The sequence below is a fragment of the Drosophila gunungcola genome (genome assembly GCF_025200985.1).
Source record: "Drosophila gunungcola strain Sukarami chromosome 2R unlocalized genomic scaffold, Dgunungcola_SK_2 000004F, whole genome shotgun sequence".
Classification (NCBI taxonomy): domain Eukaryota; kingdom Metazoa; phylum Arthropoda; class Insecta; order Diptera; family Drosophilidae; genus Drosophila; species Drosophila gunungcola.
Genome location: NW_026453167.1, coordinates 3,676,140 through 3,695,799, shown reverse-complemented (window position 1 = coordinate 3,695,799; position 19,660 = coordinate 3,676,140). Strand labels below are relative to the sequence as shown.

The 19,660-nt window shown below is 39.1% G+C and overlaps 1 protein-coding gene across 1 annotated transcript; it reads left to right on the top strand.

Moving 5' to 3' along the window:
* Positions 1-711: 711 nt before the first annotated feature.
* On the top strand, positions 712-19,281 carry LOC128254403 (KN motif and ankyrin repeat domain-containing protein 2). Its single transcript, XM_052983486.1, is given in 12 exon segments — positions 712-1,199; positions 3,374-3,417; positions 6,893-7,161; positions 7,832-8,348; positions 13,238-13,677; positions 14,070-15,448; positions 16,159-16,587; positions 17,104-17,350; positions 17,425-17,637; positions 17,745-17,945; positions 18,569-18,634; positions 18,636-19,281. Coding segments are annotated over 12 exon segments (4,044 nt in total). The 5' UTR covers positions 712-1,062; the 3' UTR covers positions 18,738-19,281.
* Positions 19,282-19,660: the final 379 nt, after the last annotated feature.

Sequence of the window (19,660 nt, the reverse complement as noted above, 5' to 3'; positions counted from 1 at the left end):
TAAAAATATTAAATTTATACTTTGGTAGAGAAAAAAGAAGTTTATAAAAACGTTGTGTTAATGGAAAGTTAACTTAACTAAAATCTCATTGCGGTTTTAATTAGACTTTCATGTGTTTTTCATATTTTGAGCAATTTTTCAACTGCAAATTTTAAATCAAATTAAGCTGATAGATTATCAAATCGATTTTGACATAACATACATTTTTTCTCAGTACAGGTGTAAGTTCGCTTATCGGGCGTCCACACAGATTCGGAATTGGAATTGAAATTGGACTTGGAATCGGCATCGGCATCGGGTTGTTTGGGTGTCGGAGCGGACTCGTTACGAACTGGTTTTCGTGCTGCTAAGCAGTCACTTGCTTATATTTATTAATTATCGTATCGATAGCTCTCTTGTTTGAGCTAAGCTTCGGGCCAAAGGCAAAAAGCGTCTAACAACAAATGTACACTTTGGTATTGTATTTGGTTTTTTTTTTTGGGTGGTTCTCGGATTGGTTTGGCGGCAGCCAGAGTTCTTTAACGATCGACAGCAAACAAAAACAAAGTCGACAACCAAAACAAATACAAAAGATACAAACGCATACGCACACGAACACGAGAGCCCAACCACACACAGATACTCACATTTACAGAGCATAAAGTTCAGGCGGCGAACTCGTAAAGTTTTTCTCCCGGCGCATTCAGTTCGATTCGAGCGATTTTCGAGCGCGGAGCGTTTAACTCGCACAGAAAGTAAAAAAACCAAAAACAGATACGAAAAAAAGCCCCACAAAACGTGAAACTAAATCTAAAAAAATTACAAGCACTCTGACTCAGCCAAAATAAACAAAGCACATAACTAAAGTGCAGCGACGATGAAAAGTGCTTCTCCAAATGCCGCGTTGCCGGGGCAAAAGTTTCTCGTTTTCGTCTGTCGCCTTCGGAGTTAATTAAATTCGGCATAGAATTTCCATTAGCTAAATATAAGTGCAGACAAAACCAAAAAAGCCAAATGCTAATTAAATGCCATCGCAGAAAGCCATCGAATAAAGGCCATTAAGAAATCGCGTATGCCGTGTTCATGAGTCGTCGCCCCAATAACGCCGGCGAAATGATTCTCCACAATTCCGTAATCGGGGGCTACGATGAGTCAAAGTTTGCCGAAAAGATAACCCACCTGACGCCCACGGAACAGGAAGCCGTCAAGCGCTTCTGGAGGTAAAGATAATAGCTCCATAATAGTGTGGATCTACAGATCGATATCATTGCAATCCGAAGTGGAAGGAAGTCGCACCAAATGTGCGGGTGTTTTTTTGTAAAGTGGCAAAAACTAAAAGCATTTATCGGATGTTGTTTTTTGCGTGTGTATTTATTGTGGAGGTGTAAAAGGTGTGAACTTATGTGCGAGATTTGTATGGCCATGAGCTAATGTCAATAAATGAATGTGTTTTCCAAACGTGTTTTATAAACGTTTTGCTAAAAAAAAAATAACAAACCTTACAAAATCTTTTTTTGGCACTGTTTTTCTATCAAATATTTTAAAAGGTCCAAATAAAATTCTTTACAATTTTTAATAATATATAAATCGAATTCAGAAGAAATTTGTTTCAAAATTATTTTCAATTGGAAAAAAAAAAATTAAATTAAAAAGAGTTCTTCCATTATTTTTCTATTTTTTTAAATGTTTATGTCATTACAACATTAAAGCAATTGTTTTATTTAAAAGCTTGCTTGAAGACGCAAATGTTGAATAGAATGTATTGCATAAAATATAACAACTTAAAAATATTTCCAAAACCCATGAATCTTTGTCTTCAACCAAACCGAATCCAATTATAATAATTTCTAATTATGAGAATGGTCCGCGTAAACAAGGAAAAGCCGCAACAAATTGTGGCTAGACAAACGTAGAAGGCAGAACATAAAAACAACGAGTTTCGTGTATCATAATCATAAACACGCATATTAATTTGGAGTGAAATCCAAAAATACGCAATGCCGCAACCGTTCCACATGAATGCAAGTTTGTGTTTTTTTGGAGGGGGAGTTGTGGGTCCATCCATGTCAGGCCTTTTCCATTCATGTAACATGCATATAGCGAAACCGCATAAATCAGTTGACGCATAAATTTTCATTTTACATACATTTGAGGCGATTTGAGGCAAAAGATGGAAACGTGAAAAATGACTCGAGAAATATGGCAGCAAATTGCCAGACGGCTTTCAATTTGACTCCTTCACAATACAAATATATACTCGTATCTATTTTATTTATAATATCATTAAATCAGCAACGCTGTTGTTTGGCCAAAAACATGACAGGCAATTAATAGATAATGCATGAAAACCTGAGCTAAAGTTTTAGCTTATTTGGCTAATTGCATAAGGATAATTTGGTTTTCCCTTCGGGGACCCAAAACAAATTATAAATAATTGCAGTTTCCGCTTCTAGCTAAGTGGAAAAATGAAAAATGCAGCACGCATGTTACGTTTTCCAGGAAAGCCTAGAAAAATTAGAGTAGGGATCAGGGCGGCAAAGTTCACTAATGAGTTTTGTTGGGAATGGAAATAGGGATGGGGATGGGACTGGTGTTGAGGCTGAGGATAGGATGAGGATGGGGCTGGACGAGAACCATTCCCCCGAATGGCAGGGCAAACAGTTTATGCTGGATTTTGTGGCGCGCGCACATATATATTTCCAAAGATGTTTCAAAATACCAAACAAAGGGGGCGACAACAAGAACTCAAAACGCTGACAGCTTGATATATTTTATTATAATTTCTTCCCTACGGCAAGTGTGATTTCTATCTATATCTGGCGCTCTGTTTGTGTATCTTTGGTATCTACGCATTTGTCGCATTCCGTGCCGAGTGCACAGGAAAAAGTGTTGCACTAAATCAAATCGAAATAAAAACATTAATTAAAATAAAATTGTTTTTTTTCTATTTAAAACCTTTTTACTTTTATAATTTATAGACAGCGTTTTACATAGTCGTATTCTAGTAAAATAAATTGTTAAATAAAAAAAAAAACAATTTTTTTTCCATTATTAAATTTTATAAATAATAATTTAATCTATTCTAACAAGTATTTTTAATATTCACATACACAAATATTTTATATTTTGACCGCCATTAAAAATATCGACTCAAAGTTGAAATGAAAAATCATAAAATCATAAGCTAAGACTCGAATTTTTTGTCAGTGTGCCTGTTGCATTGATTTATTTTTAAATCCGATAGCAAAGACAAATAGTGTTGGCGCTTTCGTAGCGTTTCGCAAGCGACTTTCCTTGTTATTGTTTGTGCAGGCCCCGTAATCTTTCATTATATTGTTTACGCTATTTGCCAATTTCCACTAACAAGAATTTCTTTGGTCCGATTCGTTTCCAGGTCGCTGGTTTTGCGAAGTCAACGCGCCTTCATTGAGGAAAATGGTAAGTTGTGAGAGAAACCCAGCGTGGGCCTGGGCCATAAAAAAATAATACTAAAAACGTGTCTCAGGCCCACATGGTTGACATTCTACGGCAGCTTTGGGCCACAAGATCGGATGTGGGTCAACCTAACGCCCGCACACAAATCCGCAAAGTCGGGCCAACACCCACAATTGTGTTGAGCGGTGTTAACAATACACTTAACTTGGCCGAAAAGGCAAATTTGTCACAGCGGCGCCGCAACGCACTTTTCTGCAGCCCCCGTTGCTTTAGTGAAATATTTCGTATCTCGACTCCTTTATGGAAATCAATTTTGGCCAGACCCACACTCCACACTCCACTCCACACTACACTCAGCCAGAAATGCAACTTTTAATTAAGCCAAACTGAAACTGAAACTGGTTTGCGGCTTAAACGCAAATATTTTCATCGATATCAAATAATTCGGGCTTTTTTTTGCTGCGGCCAATTTATGACAAGCGGATGTGAGTTGACAGTTTAGTGGGCTGTGGTGGGCGTGGCAGGTTTTGATTTTCGACGTCAGCGTTAATTGAAGCAATTAAAATGGGCAACGTGTGCGTTAATGTCAGCTGGCCCGCGATTTCAACTCATTAGCCACACACGAAGTGTTTACCATAATTTTGAAAGAAACCTAAAAACGACAAAAGTTTATGACACGTTGAAAAATCATTAAAAACAAAAAGCCATAAACCACAACAGCAGCCGCAAGGAGTCTTCTGGAAGGGACAACATTAATTGGGTAATTAAAATGAAGTCATAAATAGGGCGAATACCGTCTGGGGAGCACTTGAAAAAAATAAAGGAAAAATCACAAGATGTGCGAGAAAAAAGTGAGATCTATTAAGAAAGAAGCGGGACCAAAAGGAATTCTTTTCTTTATTAGTTTCCTATAAAATGGGAAATCAATTTACTTTTATAACCAAGTCGTCTAAGCTTTTGAACAAAAATATGTTATAAGTTCATTGTAAAATAAAACTTAAAGATTTTTAAAAAATAGCTATGGCTTTAGTGTCTTTTTCTTGGCTCTTTTATTACACTCTCTAATAGTTTTTCGATGCCATCGTTGAAGTAATTAAAAATTTTAAACTTAAAATGCAGAAAGGAGTAATTAAGCCATGTCGTTAAATTTGTTATTACATTTTATTTAACCACACCCATTACTCACTTATTTTACTTCTTGGGAATAATGTTTCATGAAACATAATGTTTGGTTAGAAAATCAGTTAAGTTAAGTTAATTATAAAATATAGTTATTTATACAAGACTAAAGTTTCTTGATTATGGCTAATACACCCATTATTCACTTATTTTATATTCGGCTGTCGCTTTTTTTTTTGGTTGGCTGTCAAGTGAGCTGGGGCATGCAATTAGATCGAACAGCATTGCACGTGTTTTGCATAATTAAATTTTTGCGCTTTACGGTAATTTGTGGCCGTTGCACCGTTAGCTTCATTAGCTGCAGCAGCTGCAACTGCAACTGCGAATGACGCCTACCTCGCATACAGCTAGCCCCATATGAGCAAATTGTGCACATGTCAGTCGGACAACCAGTTTGGATTTGGTGTTCCAATCTACCTTTGGCCAAAGGGTATATCAACTTTTATATTTGATAAAATTTACTTTGTTATATAAAGCAGTATTTAGAGGGGAAAAAGGGTATAAGAACTTCGATATCCATTGGTCTCTTTCGCATTTCATTCACAAGTCGAGTTCATTTCGTATGCTGGACAGCATCTGCATCATTCACCAATACGCACGCCTACGCCAAAAATGTAGTCATTACAAGAGGCCTGATCAACATGGGAACGATCATGATAATGATGATTGGGACATGGGCTCATGCGAAGCATGATCTTGCTATAATTCAACTGTTGTGATCGAGCCGGGTTAATTTCTTAATTTTCATGTGAGTCGGGTGCGACAATACGATTTATGTATGTGACTGTATGTAGGCGCCCTTTTATGGTTTGCCGATTGTTGGCCAAATGAAGTTGTAAACTCGCCGCCATACAATGTCAGTAGTCATTTAGTTCAGCAATTACATGAGAAAGTTAAATGGATTCATTTGGGTTCTTATTTCATTATCAAGATATCAATATTTCTTTCTGCACTTACAAATAAAACTGTTACATAGTTATAAACAAAATGTTTTACCATTTTAGACATTCAGAAAGTATTAAATACCCCCTAATTACGAGTGTACATTTATGGAGCCACATTCCTTGTCCGCCCACTAAATCCAAAAAAAAAAATACGAACCAAATTTGAATAGTCTGTGTGATTATATGATTAAGAGTGTTTGATTGTGGGTGGGTGTTTGTTTCAATCGATAATAATCAAGCCGGTGAACAGATTTGGCCATGGCCATGGAGCCGCCTGCTAATTACGGCTATTCCATCGAGCTCATCAATATGCGACCTCTTAAATCGGTGCAACACGTATACGCCGTGTTCAACACTTTCACAATCTAGACACGCCCACGATTTAAACGACGCGTTTTTCTACCCACGCCGTCGTTCATTAATTTTCATGAATGAAAAGTGAAATGTATCTTCTGCACTTTTAAATCCAAAACCGATTGCACAGTTCGCCAACAGATGGCGACGGCAAAGAGCTTTATACTTTATACTTGGCGACTTGATAAGCGTGGCTAAATGCTCCCATATCTTATCGGTTCTAATTTGCTGCATGATGAATAAAGTGAGAATTTGATACGTTTGCCGGTCAGTTTGTTGAAGGCTTTCCCCAAGAGTAGAACGTTTGATTTTTGGAATTCGGAGGTCAGACGAGGCGGTGCAAGAATTTCAAATGTTTTAAGTGCAAACTCAAGTAACAATAAAATGTTGTGGAATCTATTTTGGATAGGGGTTTTGTGGCTCTGGCATGAGGCGAAAATTCCAGCAAGAAAGTGAGTGAAAGGCAGGAAAAATAGCATTAAATAAATTAGTTTAACAAACTCTGTTTGTGTCGGCTTTTTGCTTTTAGTCTACCCTGACGACTATTTTTTAATTATTATTTTCCTTAACTACAAAATCGTTTACACTCAATGCCAGCGTAAATAACTCAAATTGCTGCGTTAAAAAGTGATTCAGCCAGCCAAAAGTGGTTTATCTAAATTAGCCAAAATTAGTTATTATAAGGCGCAATGAAGAATAAATAAGGCACGAATTTATCTTGCGGATACACAAGGGGCATTCCGAGAACTGCGCCTTTGTACCTGCTGCTCAGGTTACCAAATTCGAAACGTGTTTTAATGGAGGGCAGGTGTGGATTCCTGCGTCTGCGATGCACAGACTCAGACGCAGAAAAAAATATAAACCTTTTTGTGTGGTTTGACTTTGGATAAATACCAAGAACCGATTATTGACGCGACCTTGGCAGTGACATTAAGATATACTGCGTCTGCCTTTGATATCCCCGAGATACTTATTCTTCTCTCGTTCGACCTCTCTTGCAGCTCGTCCAGGTTCCTCCTCCGCGAATCCCGCTCCTTCGGGCATGAGTCGCTCGGTGCGCAGCTGCAACTGCTGTCCCTATGGCTACCACATCGACCTGGACTTTGTGCGCTACTGCGAGGCCCTGGCCCACGAGAAGCCCAGCGAGGATGAGCAGCGGCGACGGGACCGCCGCAGATCCCGAAAGTCCATGGAGTTCATGCTGGGATTCGAGAGCCTCTTCGGCGGCGATTGGCAGGCGGAGTCAAGGGTCCAGGGAAAACTGAGCGAGGTGGGTTTAGTACTAATCAATGTTTCATAATAGATACAAACCAAGATCAGTTGTGGGCATCTTTAGTGAACAGGAGTATTTATATAGCTTACCTATTTATTATGCCATTTTACAAAGTTATTTTTTTTTCCAGAACATTATTTTTATAAATTATTTAAAACACTTTATTATTAATTTATTTATCTATATTAAAGTGAGCACTAAAACAGAATTTAACCACAGACTTTAAGGGGAAAAGTCCAAATTTAAGTCAACCAACAGGCTAGGAAGTGCAGATCAAGATCATGTTGCTCTATTCAAATCAATTTTTGGAAACTTTTTAATACAATTATTTAAACGTTAGTCCTGCGTTAAATGCAAACTAGTGGGCAAGAAGGCCACAAAAACACAGGAACTTACTCCCCAAATTTCAAACCAATATTTTTGTTATTGAAAATCAAGCAAAATCTCCAAGCAAAAAAGGCAGAAATTTCGATATTTGGTTTCATTTGAGAAACGAAAATTAAAAGTCATATTTTTAGAGAACTAAAATGCAAACTTGTAGCAAACACAAAATTGTTGAATATAGACTTTCTCCATCACTGCTTCTGGGTGGTCTTTTTCCTTTGATCTCCAAACTCGCAGAACTGCACGTGCAATTAACTTGTCACCTTTCCAATTTCGCATGCAGGCCTCACATGAAAGCGAACCGGATTCGCCACGCCCCATTGGAGGGGCGGTGTGCGGTATGTCGCAGTCGTACAGCACCACGCCCTGCTACCGCCCGCGTTCGTCATCCGTGCCGCGATTCACCTACGGCAGCATACCGCCGCGATCGGAGTCGCCCTTCGGCACCGCCTCCTCCACCTGCTCCTCCCTCCGGGGGGGCGTGGAAAGTGATGTGGGGGCGGGGTCGGGGGCATTGTCGGGAAACTACTATCAGCAACGTCATCATCCGGCAATCAGTCCGCCGGAGACGAGGGCCTTCCTCCACGAGGCACTCGACGAGGTGTGCAGCGATTTCGAGCGGACACTGGAACGCACTTCGGTGAAGAAGCGCAAGACGCCGTACGGAGGATCACTGTCCATGGATCGGAATAACAACAAACTCAGTCAGAGCCACACCAATGGTCACGGGCCATTGGCGACGGAGCACAAGAGTCATCGCCTGGGAAACAGCACGTGGGACCGCTACTTTGATGTGGCAGGTGAGTGGGCGGCGGAACGATCGCCAAAAATAGCACGCCAAAAAGAACTCAATTTATTAGTTCCTTGGTCTGCACTGAAAGAAAATGCATGTCATATTTGAAGACTTATTGCTAGACAAAAAGGATTCTAACACTATCAATATTGATTTAGTATGCTACATTTAGAAAAGCTTATTTTTAAAACAAGAATAATACAATTGGAAAAAAAATTACCAAAAGAAAATTTACAGAATATTTGAAGCCCTAATACTTGATAAACAGAATCTGTTCCTTAAAGTATAATAAGCTCTATATCTCAATCTATATTTGCATTAAATTTGTGTGCTATATTTGGGGTCCTTCTAATGAATAACTCTAACTAAAAAAAAATTTAAATATTTATAGAAATACCGACAGCAAATTCTCAAGTACTCGTAGAAGAAGAATATTTTATTTAAAAGAATGTTTTTGTATATCCCTGTATTCCTAAATATATTTCTATGCCAGATCTTAGGTTTTAAAGTGACGCGTGACGTTAGACAAAAATCAAGACCAAACTGTAATATATTTTCTGTTCTGTGTGACGAAAGTGATTCATAGAGCCAAGTGAGCAAAGCCTTTGGCAGATACTTTTGCTTTCTTTTCTAAGCAATTAGCGCTGCGGCGGCACATGTGACATTTTTACGCATGAAAGTGTGAAAAATGTTGTGAGCCTCTTGAGAACATAAAAGCCAAACAGTGGAAAATGAAATGAAAGTAAAAGTAATTAACTTCGAAAAGTATAAACGAAATTTTTAGTGTCTTAAATATACGTAAAGATCAAGTGCAAAATGAATATGCACCACATTAGACCACTGAGTTACATATAAAACCACAGAGCTTTCTTATATTTCTGTCTACATTTTCGAATGCACCATCCCATGGTTCTCATGAAGTTGTCATCTTTGCAGCTGTGCTCTTAGATCAAAGAATATTGCAACATCTATAACAATTTAAAACAAAATAGAAAAGCAAACAAATCAAAATATAGTCCACTGCTGGCAACTCCAAAGATACACATACAGAATGCAGATACCAAGTCGCATGCAAATGCAAATTCAGATACAGATACAGATCTTTGCATCTTTGGCATTTGAAACTCAATTGGGCGCTTGCAACGTGCGGCATGGGGCAACTTCAAGGCAATTTTCAAGGCGTTCGTATCTCAAATCAATTTGAAATGCGCATTTGGCGCTCAATTTGCATGCAAATTTTTCTCCAGCTCGTTTTTTCTCGTATTTGTTGATGCCATAAATGTGCCATAAAGTGTGCAAAAAAATCAATGCAAATAAACAAATCAAATTGTCGCGTTTCGTTACTGTTTTTTTTACTTTGTCCAGAGGACATGGCGCACAGAGTTGTCATTGATTAATTTATAAAAAATTGTTGCAGTGCCTTGGTAATTGCCAAAGTATAGGCCATTAATAAATGGCTTTCGAATTGAATTGAACATGGCCAAAAGACAAACGGCTGCCAAAAAGAACTTGTAGTGCCCAGAAAACATTTCTAACAATAGGTGAATGCCAAAAAGCGTGTAAAAGCAGAAAAAACAACCTTGATCTAAAAATAGAATAACATTATTAAGGAAACATTACTTGTAAAACTGTAATTTTAAATATTTAATATTTTCTTTATATATTTATTAACACATGTTTTAAGTTTGCTTAGAAAGAAACAAAAGACGCAACAGTTTTATTTAACCATTGAAGAGTCATTTTGGTCATATAACCAAAAACTACCAACTGCGGGCCCAACCCAGCCATAGCATATATCAAAAATTTAATTATAAATCAAGCAAATCAAATGGTTATTTATAGATTTCAATTTGTTGGGATTTGAAATATCAATCAAACTATTTCTTCATTTTGAAATTAATTGCAAAAAGATAAGATTTTAGATATTTCCAGCGGGCGAACTTTGAATAAAATTTAATGATGATTTATTCAAAATTAGCCTCTTCATTTTCTTGGCCTTGACTCGAAAACCACAGGCAAACACTGAATGCGAATTGGTGTGCAAATAGACAATCAAAAATCAATACTATTTGCCTATCAAATGGCTCATTGAATAAAAACAAACCCATTGGATTTTCTCTCTGGCTCAGATGCTCTCTTTTTTTTGCCCACGTCACTGAAATTATCATTATCAGCCTGTGTAAAATAATTGTGCATTTAGCTTATCAGCACAAACACAGCAAAATGTTGCCTACTTTGCTAGTTTGTTTTTTTATTTTGGTTATTTAATTTGTATTTACTGAGCGCTATCGCTCTTCGCTTTTGGACTCTCAGCAAATTGGTTTCTATTTTATTCCGTTGTTAGTACTATAGACATAACATTATTTTTTTTTTCGCTCGCCTTTCGCACAAGAGTTGTTGTATTAAATAATAACACAAAAATCTTTACTGCTAAATGGTTTTTTGTCGCTCTTCACGCTGTTTTTGCCGCCGTTGATGATGGTCGAATGAACGAAAAAAATCTGAGAGCAGTTTGTCGGCGACTTTCGAACGAATAGCATAAAAATGCGTCTGTGTAGCTGCGAAATAAAATACTTAAAATGATTATACGAAATGCCTTAAACGAAATCAACTAATCAAAACTAGAAGTGTAATGGTAGTAAAACGAATTAACAGCAACTAAATTTAATGCGAAGTACATGATAGTATGTGACAATAAAATCGAAAGCAGTCAACACAGAATCGGTTCAACAACGACAAATATTTATAAAATTAAAGCGACAAATATTGATTAAATTAAATCTAATAACTTGAAGATATTGCCTTCTCACCTATAAAATATTCAAAACAAAAAACATAAATCAACCTTAGAAATAAATCTTCGTGAGAATTTCGAATTCTAAATATAAAAACATTGATAAATCTCATTAACTATAAAGACATAAAATCAGCACAAAAATAAAACACATAAATTGTAAAGAAAATTCGAATATATTTAAAATAATGCCCATGATTCTACGAAAATTAAAATATGAACTTTTGAAAAGTGAGTTTTGTGATATATGTGTGCATGTAACATTGGCCACCACTGTAAGGCAGATAACATGCGATGAGCTGTAGCTTTGATCTGGCAAATCAAATAATTTAATATTGTGTATAGCCCAACGCTTTAATTAGCACCGGCTAAGATAAGAGCAAACAAAACGCAAACTAATTATATTAAAGAATTTAACCAATTTTTGCTACGCTTTGGCTTTGCGAATAGCCAGACAAACCAAGTGCAATGTCTGCTGCCTTGGCCCACAAATGCCGCCAAGTGCAATGCTGTGCTTTCCTAACCAACTAAACTAAATAAATCAATAATAGAAAATAACAACAACCACAAAAAAAACAGTCATGTTTTCAACATCGGAGGATGCTTTGCCGCTGAGACGAAAGCGCTTGACCAAAAGGAACATCAAGTTGAAGCCAGACAGCCAGCAAAACTCATTGAAAAGCTGGTGGAGCGACTGTAGGTTCATTAGCTTAAGGAGACGCTCATTTGGGGCGAACTCTTCACCGTTTTTGACTTGGTTCTTTGCTAATTAGTTGGGCCATAAAAACTGATTAATTATACCCCGGTCAATGCTACCCCGCGTCACGCGCTGCCCCTTCCCCTCGACCACCGCCCCCCATTTCGCCTTGACCAAAGACGCTTAGCCAAATTGGCACCGCTAAGAAAAAGGCATATACAGAAAAATATAATAAGAATATAAAGGGTGTCATAGCAAGTGGTTCGAAATAGGTTAAAAAAACTTAAAATTTCCAAAACAGAACTTTTAAAATTTTTGAGAGACACAGAGAGTGAGTTACCACTAAGTCTTTGTTTATTTTCGTGGGTAACATGTTCACATTGATGTTCATTTGATTTTGATACGGTGTTGGTCACACTTAATTCGAATTTTAAAGAAACACAAAATATGAGTTAGCATTAGGTTTTGAGCTTTTAATAGTAACAAAAAATTTATTGAATTTCAAAGCTTCAATTAGGCCCTACAACAAAAACTTACATTTTCTTTTTGCGTACTTAAAAACCCGAAAAGTTAGTTGTACAGAGATATTAGGTAATTGCCAGAATGTTACATTTTCTTTCTGTGCATTGGCTTCAAAAACTAAAAGGATTTCTAGCCGAAAAGTTCGTTGTATAGAGAGATATTAAGTAATAGCAAAAGTGGGCGGCAAAATGGATGAGAGCAGCAACAAGAAAACTTGGCAAGGCTGACAGCGCGAGATGAGTAACAAATTGTTGTTGGCGGGGTACACAGTGCGTATGAGGGATATTGGACAAATGCAGGGGGACCGAAATAGAAGCTCCAACTATCAGCTGGTCATAAATTTCTCTATTTGCTCTCATATACAAGTCAGCATGTTTTGCCGTTTGTCAAGTAAAATACGCAAAATAACCTTGTCTCTTATGTAAATAAAGGGCAATATAAATACACAAACGTGTGTGAATGTATGCCAGGGCGATAAACTAAAACTAATATTGAACAATAGCCCGAGTCTCTTATCTTGGGACATTATTACGCTCACGCACACTTACAAAAGGGGTGGATCGTGTGACTTTTGCCTTTTATTTCGTCTGCATTTAATACTTTTCAAGTATAGTCATTTACATATGCTTTTTTTTTTGCACATTATGCGAACTTTGGCACAATTATTAAATTTAGATTTTGGTAGCAGCCGCTTTTATCATTTGGCTTAGGAGCTTTTTGCAATATTTGCATCGGACTTTTATGTCCAGTCGCCAGCGGCAAGAGCTCATGGCAGGTTTGCAAATTAAGATTGTACTAAGAAGGACGAGCGGCAGACCAAGTAATCAATAATACTACAATTTAAAATTTTAAGTTAATTATTATTATTAATTATTATTTTTAGATTCCTGCATTGGCGGCAATCGATCGCCCACTGGCACGCCACGCCCTTTTCTGCGATCAAATACTCTTCCGCTTCAGCAACGTCCCAGTCCGGCGGAGGTCCAGTATGAGAGCTATGTCCAGGCCACGGTGGCGGCCAATGCCAAGTCGCCGGTGGAGCAGCTGGACTCCCCGAAGTCCCCGGGAGTTGCTCCACCGCCGCCGCCAAGACGGCACCATCTGTTGGCCACCACGCCCACTGGTACGCCCACTTCCAAGGAGGATCGCCAGCAGGAGAATGGCTCCATGAGCAGCAGCTCCCTGCAGTCACCCGTCATCTCGGAAGCTGGTCAGGCCACAGCGGATGCCCAGGCCCTATTTCAGATACGCGAACAGATGGCCTTGAGCCTCCGACGCCTCAAGGATCTGGAGGAGCAAGTCAAGGTCATACCCGACATGGAGGTAATAAAGTAGCCTAGATTACCAATCGTTTATAGACAACAATGCTTATAAGGGAGAAATTTTGTCTGGATATAGTCTAATCTTTGATAACCTATATTGAATATGTTTATGCTTGAAATCCCTCTTTATTACTTGTTATTTTCTTAAAATGTTAAGTAATATCTAAAAGTATTCTTAGAAATTTATTGTTTATAATATAGGATCTCTTCTATTTCGAATTTATATTTTGTAATGCATATTTTTTCTTGTTCTGGTGTTATAATGATGAGTTATCAAAAATGTTATATAGATAATAATAATTAAAATAGTATAAGATTAGTTTCTAGATTAATTTGCAAGGTAGTTCTAAGCCTCCCCAACTTCAACTTACATTTTCTTAATTCCAATTACAGCTGGAACTCAATTCGTTGCGTTCAGAGAAGCAAAAGTTAATGCGCCGCAACGAGGAGCTGATGCGAAGTCAACGGCAGACGCCTTCGCCACCGAGTCCGGGTCTCAAGACCACCTCACCCGTACAGTTTACGCCACAAAGGATCAGTCCAGTGTCGCTGGAGAGTCTGGGAGCTCGGATGCGCAGCAGTTCCACCTCGGCATCCCCATCGCCAAGTGTCGTCCGCCGGGATGTGTCTACGCAGGCGGTGGTGCGACCTCCGGCCACTCGAGATGTGTCCGTTGGCCACCAACCAAGCACCCGAAATGTGGGCGTTCAACCCTCGGAAACGGTTTACTCCAAGGACGAGCTGGAGCAGAAAGTGGAGCAGGCCCTGAGCAATGCACACAAGCAGCAGCTGCGGAAGCTCATCTCGGTGGGCACCCAGATGTATGTGCCACAACGGGAACAGCGCGACAGTGGAGTGCAAACCCAGCCGGAACGACCAAAACTCAAGTACAATGTGGGGGTCACCGCGAAACCAGCAACGAGGGATAATTTCACCAGCTGCAAGCCCGATGTGCGCCATGTGGCCAGCTCCGAGGATCGACTGGATGACGTGCTCTGCGAAAAGTGTGCCGTGAGCAAGAGGAGCGTGGCCTGTGGTCCGGAAACTCCGCCGGAGAAGGTGAAGCCAGCTCCCCAAATGCCCGGGCGAAGCAACACTTTCAGTTTGGGTGAGAACGAGACCGTATCCGTGGTGCGCAAGACCCAAGGTTGCCAGACGCCAGTCACCCTGGTCCACAGTGCCGGAAGTCAAACCACCACGGCCGTAGTGCGTTCCACCGGAGCCCAGGTGAATCCCCAGCAGCAGCACTCCGCCGTGCAGTGTGGCACGGAGCTGGTTAATCGCCAGACGGACACCAATGGACTGCAGCGACTCAGCCGGAGTCCCATGAAGGCGGAGCAGGTGGCCGAGCCAGTGCCACGCCCCCAAACCCGCCACACCGGCAGCAATACGGATAAGGAGAAGGAACCGGAAGCGGTTAAAGTCCGTACCAGCCACTCTGCCTGCAACACGGAGGAGGTTCGCAAGCGGGACGTAGGCTGTGGTGATATTGTCAAGCCCCATATCTCCATTGCCTGTGCGGCCAACTACTGTGATTCCTGCAAGGAGGCCATCCAGGATCTGGCCAGGGGATTCTCAAAGTCCAGTCCCACGGCTCCCAGGACGGGTGGAGCAGGGCGTCGCTCCACCTCGGCGGATTCGCGGATTCCGCGACCCAAACACCTCACAAGTCCGAGTCCGGTGCGCAAGGAGTTTAAGCGGCAAAACACTTACACGCTGGCCACTCCTTCTCCAACACCCAGTCCACAGGTGGAACGGAAAGCAAGATTGAGGTAGGTGTTTCCTAAAAGTATACAATGAGTGAATCTTAATATTTAAATTAAAAAAATATGTTCGAATTTTGTTCGCTCTAAGAATTTTATTTTCTGTTTTCAAAAGCTGTTTAATTATCATGATTTAATTACAAAAAAAACTTTCTGGAATTAGCAATAACTTTTTTTAATAAATAGAAGCTGATATATAAATTCCAGTCCAACAGGAATCCAATGATAACGAAAACTGATTTTAAAAATTAAATTATTTGCATTCCTTGGGAAATAACAATTTATTAAAAACTTGGCTTTAAATTAATTTATATATTTTTTTTTATATATTTTTTAATATTTTTATATAATTACATTAAATGAAATTTGCTCCACTGTGCTAGCCAAGTTTCACACAAAGCTTTTATCCAAAACACAAACCACACAGCAGCTCTTGCGCATTGGGTTTTTTAAAATCCACAGCCTGAAATCGAAATTCGTTGACCTTCAGTTGAGTTTTGGTGTTCGCTTTGGCCCAATTGCTGAGCCGCTTCTTTTTGTTTTTTGTTTGGATTTTGGTTTTTCGCATGGTGCTGCCAATGTTTTCCAGCCTGAGCAGTTTCACGTGCTATCCGCTGCTGGTCAGCGGATGCTCGGCTCTGCTCGTAACGTGGGTCTCCAATCTTCAAACGGATGGCCAAGCTCCTAAAACTTATCAAGGTTATTTCTTTTCTTTTTAGCTCCCTTCAAGAGAAGCCTCCAGTTGTGTCCAGTTTTCAGGCAGCAGACCCGTTGGCTGAATCCCAAAGCTTCATTAGGCAGCCACAGAAGGATTTGCTGGACCTCAGTCTTCTGGGCGACGATGAGCTGATTGTGCGCGAGGAGAAGCGGGTGAGCATCAGCTGGTCGCGGGATGCCTCTCCTGCCCCACTGATGACCTCCTCGGGCACCACCAAGTCCGAATCGCCGGAACAGGAGCCGGCCATGAGCTCGTCCAGTGATTCCAGTCCGCCCATCGATGTGCAAATTGCCCAGGGAGCACGCAAAAAGTCCAGCACTCCACTGAAATCTAGTCAGAGCGAGGGCTCCCAGGTGACCGTGATCGAAAAGCCGGCCACCAAAGCCCAGCTCCATCAGTTGGCCCAGGCGGAATCGGAGCCCCGAAAAAAGTGAGTATCGCCTGGGGGACTTGATTTGGAATAGTAAAAATGGGATTTTGAATACTCATATATACCCTCAACATTAAAGTTGAGATAACTAGCCTTTACTACTAAACCATACAAATGAAAAGTAAAATAATATCTGACTATTGAATTCTAAATTTTATATTAAAATTAAATGTTAAATTATAATGCTAATAAACTGCATATTTGTTAATGTGGAAAATATTACATGTTATATAGTTTCTATTGAAAATGCATTTTACTCAAGTTGAATAAGGTTTACATTTATATTAAATTTTCTGATATTAAAATAAATTTAATTTTAAATATTTAAATATTTAAAAAAGGTGATTTTTTACCTCTATTCGGAGTCAAAAACTTTTGAAGCAATTGAAGACTAAAGTACAGTTTTTCCCAAATTAAGATACCGTAGGAAAATGTAGTTTTCCGCAAAAAAGAAAAACAAAATTTTTACGTTTTTATTCTGAGCTAATACTTTTTATAATAAATGTACCATTCCAGAACCGAGCTGTCTAAGGGTTTGCAAGATGCCCTCAAGGTCATCAACGATTCGCTGCTGAAGAAGTTGGGCGCCAAACCCATATCCTCGCAGAGCCTTAAGTCGGCCAAGGCCACCATCCAAGATCACTGGTTCATAAACTCCAGTACCGGCAAGTCCGATCCCCACCAAGTGGAGGACTATCTCGATTACTTTGAATCGCTGTCGGTGCCACTGCTGGAGTATTGTGTCAACCTGTCCGACAGTAATGTAAGTTTATAATATTATTGATATATTATATTATACTAAATAATTTTTATAATAAACAATCTTATTTTGTAAAGGGCAACACAGCCATGCACTATGCAGTCTCGCACGGCAACTTCGACGTGGTATCCATTCTACTCGATTCTAAGGTTTGCGATGTAAACCAGATGAATAATGCCGGATACACCTCGGTGATGCTCGTATCGTTGGCCAAGCTGAAGCAGCCTTCCCATCGGACAGTCGTCGAGCGACTGTTCAAGATGGCCGATGTCAACATCCGGGCCAAGAAGGTAGGTAAGGGGCCCCACCGCCCACAGTTCTTGACCGCCCGAAAAAGCTGACCCCTTGTAACTCCCCTACTAACCGCTCCCGCCCCGTCATCTCATTTCAATTGCAGCACTGCCAGACCGCTTTGATGCTCGCTGTGTCGCATGGTAACGGGGACATGGTCAACATGCTACTGGATGCCGGGGCGGATATCAATATCCAGGACGAGGACGGCAGCACGGCGCTCATGTGTGCCGCCGAGCACGGACGCGTGGATGTGATCAAGACCCTGCTGTCGAATCCTGAATGCGATTCGCTGGTCAACGATGTGGTGAGTAGAGGAGGATATTAAAAACCTTATAATGTCAGTTTTAAAATTCAAGACCTTTGAGGCAAGTGTTACACTAAACATCATCTTGAAAACAAAGCATGATTTCATAAAACTTATTGCGTTTATTTTTTTTTTTTTGCTCATGTGTTCTTAAGTTTAATACATTTTAATAATTTATGGAAGTTAACTAAAAAAATCACTTTCAAATGCTTTATATATATTAAGAAAAGATTAAGTCGTTAAGTCACCAAATGAATTCTTTATATATATAAGAGAAATATTGGGTCGTAGAGTTACAAACAAAAATTAATTTAATATAATTGTTTAAATTATAAATGACTTCAAGCAAGAAAAAAGTAGAATGAAAGTTTCTTAGAAGTTTTAAAAAAGGATTGTATACTTTTGGCAAGTGTTGTCTACCTAAACAATTTGGGAATTATAAGGTGTTAGGTATAATTTAATTTAATTGTAACTGTGGAAAATAAAAGAAAACACCTCTTCTGATTTATTATATAAATAAGTTTTTAAGATCCATTTTAGACGATCTAGAATTATAAACTTAATATGGAATTTATGTCTAATTTCGATATGTGACTCGATTTTAATGATTTATTTTTCCGCAGGATGGCAGTACGGCCTTCAAGATCGCCTGGCAGGCTGGGCACCGGGACGTGGGCCTGTTGATCTACTGTCCACGAGCAGATGCTGCGGAGCAAGATGCCCCACCGCGGGGAACCCACGAGAAGCTCCCTTATTTCGCCCCAGCGGCACAAGCGCCAGCCATCGCAGTAGAGCCATTTCGTATTAGCGGCCAAACCGACGAACAAACAGCTAGTGTCTAAGTTCTTAATAAGCATTTCGTAGAGCTGCCCAAAACACATTCCATAGCACAAACGCAGCATAACCTTTCATATGTATATTGTATACTTAGAGTTCGTTTGTCGTATACGTTTTACGTTTTATTTATTTGTAAATCTAATTTTAGTGCTAATGTGTAATGTAACTCTAATTTCGATTTTGATTAATCAACGAAAGCAACAGACTCTTAATAATAATATATATCCGACACAAATCGATCAACTCTCGCAATCAAGCACTGCACAGGCTGAGCTACCGATCTGAGAGTGGCCAACAAAGCAACCAATCATATCAGCAATCGACAATGCAAAAAACGATATATACTAACCACAAATAACAAAACAATGAATCAAATTGACAAATATTTTAACAAATCAAAAGGTTCATCCTTAGGAGGACAATGTGTATTTAATAGAAATTAAACAAGCTATTTTAAAAGAAATGTTTTTTTCAAAATAAATAAATTCTTAAACAAAAAGCGTGTATTTGACTATTAACTATATTATTAACTCCTCTAAGTTGTCTTTGCCTATTAAGTTAGCTGAACTTTAGTTTCATATTTTTAGGCTAGTTGCCATGCTGAGTTATATATTGCTTTCTAGACTTTGTTCATGGAGTAAATTCTTCGTCATTAATTTAAAGCTAGAGATTTAGATACTGACATAAGCTTAATCTCTGTGTCATCTAGACTTTTTGTTAAAACGCAAATTATCTTTCCATATTAAGCAAAAAGCGGAAACTTTTTAATTAAGTTAAATCACTTTGTGCATATTATTTTGAGGAAAATTCTAAGCTTTTTTATTTTGTAAATCTTTTTATCATGTTTAAAATTTAAAATTATATTATATTTTGTTAGA